Below are 13,802 nucleotides of genomic sequence, written 5' to 3'. Positions count from 1 at the left end.
GGGGTGTTGTTGGCTTTTTATACTAAGAACTGCCTGTGCTTTATTTACAATAACTTCCCAATACCCATTACCTGTGTTAGACAGTCTGTCTCTGCTCTAAACCAGTACAAAAGTAGCACCATCCCAGCAGAGGATGGAGGAGAAGGAGAAGGAGAAGAAGAAGAAGAAGAAGAAGAAGAAGAAGAAGAAGAAGAAGAAGAAGAAGAAGAAGAAGAAGAAGAAGAAGAAGAAGAAGAAGACGAAGAAGAAGAAGGAAGAGGAGGAGGAGGAGAGGACATGCCCAGATTCCTCCATCTTGCCTCCTGAACCCCCATTCTAAATCCCCAAAATTCTACTTTTTCACCCTGTGACAAATTCACTGTCATTCTACTCAAACTCTTGTGGCTTGTAAACCTTCACCCAAAGTTGGGAATTGTTTCCATGGGCTAAAATCAAAGGCACAGGTGTTTGTGACTCTGTGCCAAGGGCTCTGAGCCCCTGCCAGGGTCTGGAATCACCCAGGGCAGCCAGAGCAATGTCCTGGGCTCTGACACTGCTGCTTTGCAGAGCAGCTGTGAATGTGTGTGAGGAGTGACTGACTCGCCCAAAGTTCTCCTTCAATCTGCTCACAGCCATTTCTGGGGTGTCTGTGAACTCACATCTGCTTTTTTCAGGGTATGAGAGGCCTCCTGAGCCTCTGAACACCAAGGAAACATTTCCCAAACCACACAGGATTTTCCTCTACCACAGAGCCAGCTCATGACCCTCCCCAGCCCTTCTGTAGTGTCACAGAGAGATGCAAACCTCTCCTTCTCAACAACTCAAAAATCTTCAGGTGTTTTATCCTTTACCAACTGAAGATTTCCAGGAATTCCAGTCCAAGGCACAGAACTGGGAGAGAGGACCTTGGCTGGATATATAATGCACATGTAGCAACTCAGACCGTGGCACAAACCCTCCTGGTTTGATGTTCAGTGAATTCATCACTTGAAAACCCTTTGCTGCCATCTCTTCTCTCCTGGTTATTTCTTGCTCCCATTGCTTTATCACTTTGGTACCTTTATCCTCCCAAAAGAGCTTTGTTCCAGGGCCACTGGAACACTGCAGTGCAGTGCTGTGGGTCAGGGAGCTCTCTCAGCTTTCCCAAAGGTCATTGCAGCTGCACCAGGCACAAACCAGGGAGAATCCACCCCAAAACTTCCCCTGCAAACCAACAATGCTGCCCAGCTGCTTTATTGTGTAGTGGAAGGTGAAACAGGACTTTCCCTTCTTCCCTCAGCCTTTGAAATGTCCTTTTTACAGCCGTACAAACAGCCTCTCATGGATCCCAGGGGAGAAGTAGGAAAATGGGAAATAAAGGAGAAATCTGCCTCATCCTTCCCAATCCCCTGCCTACTCTCTGCAGCCCCAGCTCAGGTGCCTTGTCCTGGAGGAACAGGACAAATGGCCAGGTTGTTCTCCTGGAAAAGCAGAATTCAAGGTTCTGGAGAAGCAGAGTTAAAGGTTGTTCTGGAAAAGCAGAGTTAAAGGCTGTTCTGGAAAAGCAGAGTTAAAGGCTGTTCTCCTGGAAAAGCAGCAGCAAAGGTTGCTCTGGAAGGTCAAAGGTTCTTCTGGAAAGGCAGCATCAAAGGCTGTTCTCCTGGAAAAGCAGAGTTAAAGGTTGCTCTGGAAAAGCAGAGTCAAAGGTTGTTCTGGAAAAGCAGAATTAAAGATTTTCTGGAAAAGCAGAGTCAAAGGCTGTTCTGGAAAAGCAGAATTAGATTTTCTGGAATAGCAGAGTTAGAGGCTGTTCTGGAAAAGCAGAGTCAAAGGTTGTTCTGGAAAAGCAGAGTCAAAGGTTGTTCTCCCAGAAAAGCAGAGTTAAAGCCATTTCCAAGCAGTTCTGATAGCCCTGTTCAGGAATCAGCAGAGCCTTGAAGATTTAGCTCTGATTTTTTTGCTGTGGAGGCCTCAAAACTGCAGCCCTTGCACTGCTGGGGGAATTTCACCCCAGTGCCATGGGCCAGCCTGGGAAATGTCCCACAATTAATGTCCCACTTCCCTGTTAGTTAATTACTGGCACCAATTTCAATAATACATTTCTTTTCTATAAAAGCCAAATTGATATAAAAGCTGTAATTTCTACCAAGCTGAAGGCTTTTAAAGGGTCTGAAATTGTCACAATGCAAATGCTGGAATACTAAAATATACTGAATATCCTTAAATTCTTGTCCAGAAAAACAGGCTCTGAACTCCTTTTGGCATCAATTAAGTCTAGAGAAAACACCTTGGGAATGAGATTGGACAGAAGAAAAAATTGTGGGAAGAATAATAAATGTATATTTAACAAACCAGAAAAATATTATTATGATGATGAAACCAACTGAAAAGAATTGGTAAAGATTTATTCATGTGAACATGATTTAAGGATCCAAATGAAATGTCTGAAACAGAAGGTTTAATACTCAAGATTTTACCATTTATGGTTTTATCGAGGGCTATAGAAAGGACTAAGAGATAGAGATGTTAAAGAGAGAAAAAAAAGGAAAACCCAGCTGCAGTTTAAATGGAAGTGAAGTATTTGTCAAAAAAATTGCACAGAGAAAAATATACAAAAATATTTCCCTCAAAAAAAAATTTGCAAAATTTAAAACCAGCAACTCCTTATCTTCACTTATCAGTAGTGCCAATAAAAACCCTGATTCTCCCAGTAACCTCTCATCCAGGCTGGGTAATTTATAATTTAATCTCTGCCTCAGAGTGGTGCAAAGCCCTTTTCTTTCCAGGAGGAGAAGTGCCAGGGATAAAATAGCTGGAATGGAGATGAGTATTTGCAGACCTCTGCAAACCTTCCAATTAAGTGATGCTATTAAAATAAACACAGAGTGATGGGGGTGGTTCCTCTTCCATCCCACAGAAATCCTGGGCTCCCGTCCCTGAGGACAGCACAGGAGTGTGCAGCCTGCAGGGAGGGCTGGGGTGACAGGTGAGCTGCTTTGGCTGCAGAATTCAGGGATTTTTATTCACAGACTGCAGAGCTGAGCACATTCAGCTGCCTTGGGCACTGCAGCAAAGCTCTCCCACCTTTATTTCTCCCTGGGATCTGTGTTTTATGGGCAGCAGCTCGTGCCAGACTGGGAAATAAAGGGATTTTTACATCTTCCCAAGAAATGCTTTTGACTTGTGCCTGTGGGGATATGATTCACTCACTCCAGGGTGCCTTTGTGAACACCCTACATGGATTTTACTGCTGCCTCTGCAGCAAGAGGAAAAAATATCCAAAGACTGAAATAACTGAATTATAGGGAAAGAATTCCTGAGCTGTTCATCCCCTTTCTGTGACCAAAGGAAGAACATCCTGGAATTCTCTGCTTCAGCTCCATGCAGATAAAACCACAACTCTGAAATCTCTCTGCTTTTTAATTGTCCATGCAGCCCACAAATAAATGCTCTTTTGGACCTGTGTTTTATCTTCATTTTCATTCATCCTGGAAATTTTTGGGAAGGAAATGGAGTCATTATGAGCCTTCATGTGCTCTCAGCTGTGTTGTAAATGCAGTTTTCTCTCTTCACCCTGTCACCAACAGGACTTACTTAAGCTGACACAGCAAAAATGGGAAAATAGGGAAATATTTCACTGTTTCAGTCTGGATATTGCTGCTGCTATGAGGATGCAACTCCCAAAACATGAAGGAGATGAAATTTCTCCTGTTGAACCAGTTGTAGTTGTTCAAGCACATGTTCCTTCAGCAGCCAGCCCTCAACCAACACCAATTGTAACCAGAATTATTGTAAAAGACCACTTATATCTTTGCAGGGTTCCCAGAGCAGCTTTTTAGGGTCCAATAAAGCTCAGCTCAGCTGAGATCATCAGGTGGCCTTAAGTGGGGACTGCAGTGAGGCCTAAAGTCAGGACCAGCTAAAACCCAGCTCCTGGTGCTGCCCTGGGGCTGTTGCCTCACATGGGCAGAAATGCAATTAAAGCAATGAGACTGCAAATTTCTAAACTCTCCTTCCAAATGGGCTGGGAGGTTTTTGTCAGGAGTTTGATTTGTCTGGAGAAGCTGCCCCATCCCTGGCAGTGCCCAAGGCCGGGCTTGGCCTGCAGGAAGGGCCCATGGCAGGGGGTGGAATAAAGATCTTTTTTAAGGTCCCTTCCACCCAAAGCACTCCAGGATTTGGCCAAAAAACCTCTCAGTTGATGATTAATTGCTAGAAGCAAAAGCAGAACATCAATTTAATTGATTCTGGGAGATAAGAACCAGCCCTGGGAGCTGCCATCAGATGTTGAGGCCTAGTTTGGAGGCCTGATCCAACAAGTAAACAAAGCTAATTAATGAATCTTCTAATTAAGTGTTCCCTGATACAGCTCAGATGAAAGGATTGGCTGCCTGCTTCCTCCAGCTCCTGTAATCAAGAGACAGAACAAACTCAAAGTGAGCAAATTGCTGCTACTGTGTGCAGAAATTGCTGTAAATAATAATAAAATAATGAAAGCTGCCCAGGCATTTGCTATATCTGGCACCAACAAAGCAAATAGTGGTTCAAAGGAGATAAATTAAACACTTATTTGCATTTCTTCTGAGTCTCCCAGAGACTGTAGTTCAGTCCTTGCAGACAAAATTCTGCTTTGGTTTGGAAATTCCTGGGAGTGTTGCCTTGTATTAAAAGGACTGCTTGGAATACAGGAAGAGGAGTTCCTAAAATGTGAGATTTTGTTCCAATTCATTAAGATAGATCAGAGCAATTTCTTTTGCCTGTTTTAATTCAACTCATCCAGGCACTTTGATATAATTTTAGATAAATACATGAGACCTGACATCAGAGCTATTGATCATATTTAGCTGTGGAAGTGCCTGATTCTCCACTCCCTCAGAGCTTTTATGAGGTAGAAATAATATTTTAAAAAAGGAAAACCAATGTTTTTGGTTTTTTTTTATACTCAGGACTGCTTGATCTCTGTGTAAATCCCAGCTAAGCAGGCTCAGCTCCTTCTGTGCTTCTGCAATAAAAGGAGCAGCAATGAAGACTCTACCTGAAATGCCCCTGTTGCAGTTTCTGATGGGAAATTCTTTGTTTATAAAAGGATAAAAAAGCAAACCCCCCCAGAGTTCACTGGGGGCATTCAGGTAATTTCCTGGTGCTCAGTGAGGCCCAGCCCAGGGCTCAGGTCTGAGCTGTTCCTTGAGGAAATGCCAGCTGCAGGTGGGGATGTGTTATTTATGGATGCAGCAGAGGAAAAGGAATGAACAGGGATGCTTTGCTGGAGAGTTGCTGCTTTTCCTCGGGCAGCAGTGGGATTTAGAATCATGGAATGGGTTGGGTTGGGAGGGACCTCAAAATTCATGCAGTGCCATCCCCTACCATGAGCAGGGACACCTCCTCTTGGGTTTTGTGTTGCTGAAATGGCTCCTGTGGTATGAAAGAGTCTTTTATCCCAGCCCCACAACCAAAGAAGAAGTCGAGATTGGTCGGTTCTGCTTTTCAAGGTTGTTTATTTTCTCTCATCTATCCCATTCCTTCTCTGACCTGCTGAGATCTGTCCAGCAGGTCGGGCTGTGGCACAGTCCCTGCCCTTGGGGTGGTGTTGGCTTTTTATACTAAGAACTACCTGTGCTTTATTTACAATAACTTCCCAATACCCATCACCTGTGTTAGACAGTCTGTCTCTGCTCTAAACCAATCCAAAAGTGTCAAGAAGAAGAAGAAGAAGAAGAAGAAGAAGAAGAAGAAGAAGAAGGAAAAGGACAGGACATGCCCAGATTCCTCCATCTTGCCTCTTCTCATTCTAAATCCCCAAAATTCTACTTTTTCACCCAGTGATAAATTCACTATCATTCTACTCAAACCCTTGTGGCTTGTAAACCTTCACCCAAAGCTGGGAATTGTTTCCATGGGCTAAAATCCAAGGCACAGGTGTTTGTGACTCTGTGCCAAGGGCTCTGAGCCCCTGCCAGGGTCTGGAATCACCCAGGGCAGCCAGAGCAATGTCCTGGGTCCCAACATCCTCCCACTGTCCCAGGCTGCTCCAACCTGACCTTGGACACTTCCAGGGATGGGGCACAGCTGCCTTTCCATTTCTGCATCATCCCTCAGTATAATTTGCATTATTATTTCAGGGAATGTTTTCAAGAGGTGAAGCTGGGTTTGGGATTCTCTGCCTGAAGTGTTGGTGACCTGGGGACACTCACAAGCAGTAAGGGAACATCTTCAGCTCCACCAGGGCAAAGGAGGACAGTGCTGAGCTGCTGCAGGTGAGACAAGTGGCACAGGCCACTCCATCCTGGCTGGAACCAGCCCTGCTTGATCCCCTTCCTCTGCTCACAATATTGATTTTTCTAACACACGTCCAGGGGCTTCATTATCCTCTGCATTAAGGCAGAAAGCAGCAAAAGGGACACAAAGGGAATGGTGGAATCTGGCAGCACTGCCCTGTGCCTGGAAATTGGGGTTTGGGGAGCAGGATGCCTTCAGGAGTGCCTTTCTTTTCCTTGGAGTACCAAAGCTCCATCCTCACCCTGAGTCCTACGGAGGTTCCACACTGCAGGGCTGGCTGCAGACACCCATCCTCCTCCCCATGCTCCTGGCACACAGCAAAGGATTTTCCACTCAAAAAGATGTGAGAAGGAATATTAACTGCCCCCATTTACAAGGCTTGTTTTGCTGGGATCTGAGGCACAGTGGTTTTTACAAGCTGAGGTACATTCCTTTATTAATACATGGCATAAGAAATGATAGCATTAATAATTAAATCTTGTGCTCAGGTTGCTGTAGGGCAAATTAGCATAAATCCATTGGCATGAAACAAGTATTTCAGTTTGCAGGAGCTGAGAAAATATCCCAGAAAATATCAGCTCCCTGAATCCCTGACCAACATGCTGGGAATCCTCCTCTCTACAGTGTCTCTATTCCTCATTTCTCACCCTTTCAAGCCCAATCTCTGCTAAAGATTAAATAGATTAGCACAGAAGACTCTACCTCTGCATGTTCTGAATAATAAATGGCTGCTCTGACATGCATGAAAGCAGCCAGGACTCAATTTAAAAACAAATGGTGAATAAAAATCCAGGCAGAAGCCGAGTGTGCAGTGCTGGCTGCTGAGAGCAGCTGCACTGATCTTCAGGAGGACTCTGCAGATTTGCAGAATAAAGTCTCCCAGCAGCTCTGCTGGGATATAAGAGACACTTCAGCCTTGATGAGCTCTTGGTGCAGTTCATTCCACCCAGAATGAGCAGGGACTGCAGCTCTGTACCTCTGAGAAGCTGTTGCCCTTCACAGCTCAATGATTCTTGTGTTTAAATTCCCTGAAACTTATGGACTTAAGGAGAAGCTGTCACACAACAGGTGATGTTCTGTGTGAGGTCACTGGAAAATAGCAGGAAATACATTAAATCCACCCTGCTCTACCTTTCATAAAAGGCTGCTATTAAATAAACATTTATTTGTGCCAGAAATACCCAATTAGCACTGCAATTACTGACAGCCACATTAATTCATACACATTAATAAGTCCTTCCCCTTTCTTTGGGACACACCTCAGCCTTTCGTGGTATCTGTCTAATAGATGTCCCCCAGTCTTTACTGACTTTTATTCCTTCCTTGAGAAAACTTTTTTTTTTGTGATATATTTTCCCTTCTGACTCCAAGAGATGGATTCTCATTGTCTTTTTGAGCCTCCCATGCAATCTGTGCTCAATACATCTCTAATTTACCTCTGATAAATCTCTACTACATAAATGCTGCTTTGTTTTAATCAACCAGTGGTAATAGCCTGGCCCAGAGGTAGCTGCAATGCAGCTGTCCAATCTAATCTCTGTATTAGCCAGATTAGACAAGGATAAATATCCTGTCCCTGTGATCCATGTCTCAGACAGACTCAGCTCCAGGGAATCTCAAGGAAGAAGGTCTCAGCATGTTCTGCCAGGACTGAGAACCACCTGTGCCTGCTGCTGCTGCTTTCATGTAATGAAAGGACAAATGACACTGCCAGGCTTCCCCTGAAGTGTCCAAGGCCAGGTTGGAGAGGGTTTGGAGCAACCTGGGACAGTGGGAGGTGTCCATGCCCATGGCAGGGTGGGACTGGATGGGCTTTAAGGTCCCTTCCAACCCAAACAATTCCGTGCTGCTGTTATTAGGGACCTGGTTATTATGGACCACTTATAACAAAGGATGTGGGGAGGATGCAGGGGCTCAGAAAGCACTCATGCCTTGTGCTAACTAAAAACTGAAGGGAAAAAAATATATACTAATATACTATTTACATGTCTGGAGGTTCTGAGCTGCAGCCAGGGTTGGGTGTCCCCCAGCCTCACCGAGGCAACCTCAGCCACAGGCTGGGGCTTTCAGTACATTCCTGAAGCTTCTGCCAGGGCAGCTGTGGAGAGGCAGAGCAGGGTGTTAAACACAGCCTGGGGGGTGCAGATAGACCTGAGGGGAGCTGGATCTGAAAGGGCAGAGGTGGGCCCGAAGGGGGGCCGGGAGATGCCCCAGGAGGGCCTGAGGCTGTGCCCAAGGGGGGCTGAGACAGGGCTGAGCCGGGCCTGAGCCGATGAGGCAGGGCCGAGCCAGGGCTGGTCCAGAGCGGGCCGGTCACAGCCCCCGCACCCGCGGGCATGCCCGGAGCTGTCCAGACATCCCTTCCCTGCGTTCATGCCCGGAGCTGTCCAGACATCCCTTCCCTGCCGTCACGCCCGGAGCTGTCCAGGCATCCCTTTGATGCGTTCATGCCTGGAGCTGTCCAGACATCCCTTCCCTGCCGTCACGCCTGGAGCTGTCCAGGCATCCCTTCCCTGCGTTCATGCCCGCAGCGGTCCAGACATCACCGGGGCGAGGTCCGGCCCGTGCCGCTCAGGGCATCGCAGCAGTGAGGGAGGGAATGAATGGCTGGATCACTCCGGGCATCCCCTCCCCGCGGCGGAGCTGGACCAGTCCGGGCGTCGCCACCCCTGGCGATGTCGCCGCGCCCCGCCCCGTCCCCGCTCCGCCCGCCCTCCCCGCGCATAAATACCGGGCTGCGGGCGGTGCCCGCCGCAGAGCCGTCGCCGGAGCCCCCGCAACCATGAGCTCGTACGGCTACGATCCGTTCTTCCCGTCCTACAAGCGGCGCTACGCGGACAGCCCGCGCATCCATGTGTCGGTGCGCAGCGGCGGCGGCTTCGGCTCGGCGCGCTCCGCGTACTCCAGCCTGTCCGCGCCCGTGTCCTCCGTGTCCGTGCGCCGCAGCTACGCCACCTCCAGCGCCTCCAGCTCGCTGCTGCACTCCGTGGACAGCCTGGACCTGAGCCAGGTGGCCGCCATCAGCAACGACCTCAAGTCCATCCGCAGCCAGGAGCGAGCGCAGCTGCAGGACCTCAACGACCGCTTCGCCTGCTTCATCGAGCGCGTCCACGAGCTGGAGCAGCAGAACAAGGTGCTGGAGGCCGAGCTGCTGGTGCTGCGGCAGAAGCACGCCGAGCCCTCCCGCTTCCGAGCGCTGTACGAGCAGGAGATCCGCGAGCTGCGCCTGGCCGCGGAGGAGGCGACGAGCGAGAAGCAGGCGCTGCAGGGCGAGCGGGAGAGCCTGGAGGAGACGCTGCGCGGGCTGCAGGCGCGCTACGAGGAGGAGGTGCTGAGCCGCGAGGACGCCGAGGCGCGGCTGCTCGAGGTGCGCAAGGGCGCGGACGAGGCGGCGCTGGCGCGGGCGGAGCTGGAGAAGCGCGTGGACAGCCTGCTGGACGAGCTGGCCTTCCTCAAGAAGGTGCACGAGGAGGAGCTGGCCGAGCTGCAGGCGCAGATCCAGTACGCGCACCTGTCCGTGGAGATGGACGTGTCGGCCAAGCCCGACCTGTCGGCCGCGCTGCGCGACATCCGCGCCCAGTACGAGAAGCTGGCGGCGCGCAACATGCAGAACGCCGAGGAGTGGTTCCGCAGCCGCTTCACCGTGCTCAGCGAGAGCGCCGCCAAGAACACGGACGCCGTGCGAGCCGCCAAGGACGAGGTGTCCGAGAGCCGCCGCCTGCTCAAAGCCAAGACCCTGGAGATCGAGGCCACCCGCGGCATGAACGAGGCGCTGGAGAAGCAGCTGCAGGAGCTGGAAGAGAAGCAGAGCGCGGATATCTCCGCCCTGCAGGTGAGGGGTGGGGGCTGGAAGGGTCCCGCAGGGGAGGGGATGATGGGGTGTGCAGAGTTCTGCAGGTCGGGAGAAGTTGGGGTTTGAAGAGTCCTGAGGATGCGGGGATGATGGGGTTTGAGGGGTTCTGAAGATGCGGGGATGATGGGGTTTGGGCGGCTCTGCAGGTCAGGAGAAGCTGGGGTTTGAAGGGTTCTGAAGATGTGGGGATGGTGGGGTTTGAAGGGTTCTGAAGATGTGGGGATGGTGGGGTTTGAAGGGTTCTGAAGATGTGGGGATGGTGGGGTTTGAAGGGCTCTGCAGGTGAGGGATGGTGGGGTTTGAAGGGCTCTGCAGATGAGGGATGGTGGGGTTTGAAGGGCTCTGCAGATGAGGGATGGTGGGGTTTGAAGGGCTCTGCAGATGAGGGATGGTGGGGTTTGCAGGGCTCTGCAGGCAACAGGGGTCAGTTTTTACAGGGTTCTGCTGGTGAGGGGTTTCAGGGTTTTCTGGGCTCTGCAGGTGAAGGGATGGACATTGGGGTGTGAAGGGATGGATGTCGGGGTTTGAAGGGTTCTGCAGGTGAGGGGGCTCAGGGTTTGCTGGGCTCTGCAGGTGAGGGGAGTTGGGGTCTGCAGTCTCCCAGATGAGGGGATCAGGTTGGGGGGTTATCTGGGGCATCACTCCTGGTTCATGCTGTGCCTGTGCTGCAGATAAGGCATCCTGCAATCACAGTGCAGAATGGCACAGAGCTCTAAAGCAGCATGCGGTGTGGAAATACAGACCCAAATCAGGATCTGAATGACCAAAATCATACCAGGGACACTGCTTATCTAAAATGTGAGGTGTTATAAAATCAGAATGCAAAATGCCCCTGATAAAGCCCAGTATCCATGTGTCCATGTTCAGCCTAAAATATCATGGAATATCCCGACTTGGAAAGGACCCACAAGGATCATCAATGGATATCCCTAAGCTAAAATGAGAGAAAGCTCATAGAGGCCAAAATCAAAATGAAACAATACACAGATTTCACGGATGCTTTAGCACTTGGGTACCAGAAAATTGGGCTCTTTGTGTTAAATAGGACTGGAATAATGTGGAGTAGAAAACCTGCCAGGAAGGTGTTAAATGATGCTTTTTGGCTGAGGCTGGAGTGGGAGCTGTGCAGTTTCTGTCTGCTAGAGCAAGATTAAATTAAAAGGATTGGAGAAATTCCTTGTGATTATTGCTAGACTTGAGAGACCAGAATTTTATGCTGTCAATATTGTTCCATCCAACAGGATACAATCAACAAATTGGAGAATGAGCTGAGAACCACAAAGAGTGAGATGGCTCGGTACTTGAAGGAATATCAGGACCTGCTCAATGTGAAAATGGCCCTGGACATCGAAATTGCAGCTTATAGGTATGGTGGGGGATGTTCTAATGAGCCAGAGCTGTTCCCATTCTCTTCAGGAGAATTCAGGGTATTTATCATTCCCCCAGCAGAAATTTTCAGAGATCTGTGGCAGAGTTTAATCAGTTCCTCTCTATGTGCACACAGAATTTTTAGTTTGGCAATAATTTATCTCAGTTGTCCATCCTGACAGATAAAAGTACCTGTTCTGTACTCGGGGAAGAGGTTTTATATCAATGGAACTCCTCAATACCATTGGCTCATTCTCAAAATGGGAAATCCCTCAAATACCCTCAAGAATAGGGATTTTTTCTAACTTCTAAATCTACAAATTAAATATTTTCCAGTAGAGTTGCTGCTAAATAACTGTGATATTTTGTCTCAGATACTGAGCGATTTTGATGCTGGAACAGAATTTCTGTGGAAGCCACAAGGGGGAATACTGAGAGAGCAGCTCCAAGCCTTGTCTGACAGCTCAGCAGCAAATGGTTACAGCTGCAGGGTGGCAAAACACACCTCTAGTTTCACTTGCCAGAGGGCACCTGGTTCTAGAGAGGTTTTAAGGAAAGGTATTTTAAAGAAAGGCATTAATTCCCCCACAATGTGCACGTCTGGAGAAATTATTCCAAGAGAATAGGGAGGCATTGGCACAATGTGCACAACCAGCCCTGCATTAATAAGCACATGTGCAGTCTGCAGGGCTCCTGCTGCAGCACAACCAACTCATTTGCCCTCACTTTTATTTCTCCCTGCCAGGAAACTGCTGGAGGGGGAGGAGACCCGGCTGAGCTTCACCAGCGTGGGCAGCATCACCAGTGGCTACAGCCAGAGTGCCCCCACCTTTGGCAGGTCTGCCTACAGCGGCCTCCAGGCCAGCTCCTACCTGATGAGCGCCCGCTCCTTCCCCACCTACTACTCCAGCCACGTGCAGGAGGAGCAGATTGAAATCGAGGAAACCATCGAGGCTGCTAAAGCAGGAGAGGCCAAGGCAGCTCCTGCAGAAGAGGGTGAGGAGGAGGAGAAAGAGGAAGGAGAGGAAGAAGCAGGAGAAGAGGCTGAAGAAGAGGAGGAAGGTACTTAGGGTTACTTTTAAATCCCTTTTATTCATGCTGCACCCTGCTCCTATGGGATAAACCCCAGAAATCCCAATGATTAAATCTAATGATTAAAGCTCTTTCCCTTCCTACTCCTGTGAGCCAAAGGATGGTGGGGTTAAGCACATGGAATTTAAAAGTGAATATTGAATGGGAGATAAGGTCAAATGTTCAAATCAGGCAGATTATAGGTTTCCAAAACCCCCTATGATAATGCTCAGGTGTTACAGACATCCTCAGAAAGAAGGACCAAGGACATGCTGAGCTAAATATGAATTTCCAGAGAGCAGCCCGAGATAATGGGAACATCAGCTGATGTGTGGGGCTGGAATCACTGGGTTCAGTGCATGGCACCATCACTGCTCTGCCAGGCATTGGTGGCCGTTGAACTGTGAGGGGTTCATTACTGTAAAGTTTGATTATAGTGAAATTACAGCTAATTAAAGAACCAATTGGAGAGCGGTGAAAGATAATTCAGGTCTGTGGATAAGGCTTTAAGCACTGAGTGAGTCCAGAACTGATATTTTTCAAGGCCATGATTGGTTTTTATGAAGTGTTTCAGTCCCCCTGAAATCCAGGAGAAGCTGCTTGTGCAGTTCTGCTGTAGCTGCCAAAATGGGTCGGGCTGAAGGGGATTCCCACTGAACTGGCATCAGGAATTGTACCTGGATGTGAAATATCTTTGTGTCCTTCACAGGTGCTAAGGAGGAATCAGAAGAAGCCAAAGAGGGCGAGGAAGAGGAAGGAGAAGGGGAAGAAACAGCAGCAGAAGAAGGGGAGGAGTCCCAGGAAGCTGCTGAGGAAGCTGCTGAGGAGGAGAAGGAGGAGAAGGAAGAGAAGGAAGCAGCAGGAAAGGAAGAGAGCGAAGGCAAGAAGAAGGCTTGATCTGAGGGCAGCTTTCCATCAGAACAACGACTGACTGAGCTCCAGCTGCAGTCTCACCTATTTAATTCAGTGACCACTGAGTTCCAGTTCATGATTATGATGTTTCTCCCTGTGCAGAGTCTGAGTTTGCTTGCAGAGCACCCAAGGCTTGCTCCCCGAGTGCCGCATGGTTCCACGTATGAGTTCAGGGCTTCTGTCCTTCCTGGGTGACCCAGAACCTTAACATTTCAAATGGGGGGGAAAGAAGTGCTGGGAATGAAAGGTTACCTTTAACTTGCATTTAAATTAATTCTGGAAACGGTGGGTGGGGGAAATGATGGAGGCTTCATTAAGTACGTGCAATAAAGCTGTCAATAAAGTTCAGAAATGCTTACACGGA

At 48.8% G+C, this 13,802-nt stretch overlaps 1 protein-coding gene across 1 annotated transcript; it reads left to right on the top strand.

The window, feature by feature from the left end:
* Window positions 1–9,000: 9,000 nt before the first annotated feature.
* Window positions 9,001–13,802, top strand: NEFL (neurofilament light chain). Its single transcript, XM_066567389.1, has 4 exons — window positions 9,001–10,066; window positions 11,329–11,453; window positions 12,201–12,517; window positions 13,236–13,802. The coding sequence occupies exons 1-4, from the start codon at window positions 9,017–9,019 to the stop codon at window positions 13,421–13,423; spliced, it is 1,680 nt and encodes a 559-aa protein (XP_066423486.1). The 5' UTR covers window positions 9,001–9,016; the 3' UTR covers window positions 13,424–13,802.

Source organism: Molothrus aeneus, chromosome 29 (genome assembly GCF_037042795.1).
Source record: "Molothrus aeneus isolate 106 chromosome 29, BPBGC_Maene_1.0, whole genome shotgun sequence".
NCBI classification, from domain to species: Eukaryota; Metazoa; Chordata; class Aves; order Passeriformes; family Icteridae; genus Molothrus; species Molothrus aeneus.
Note: the sequence above shows the minus strand (reverse complement) of the source record. Positions and strands in the feature narration are given on the sequence as shown.

Bases quoted from the DNA above. Each gene is read 5' to 3' on its own strand.
- NEFL (XM_066567389.1), top strand. From the start codon at position 9,017: ATGAGCTCGTACGGCTACGATCCGTTCTTCCCGTCCTACAAGCGGCGC. The intron at 10,067-11,328 runs GTGAGGGGTGGG...TCCATCCAACAG, and splicing joins CGGATATCTCCGCCCTGCAG to GATACAATCAACAAATTGGA. The intron at 12,518-13,235 runs GTACTTAGGGTT...TGTCCTTCACAG, and splicing joins GGCTGAAGAAGAGGAGGAAG to GTGCTAAGGAGGAATCAGAA.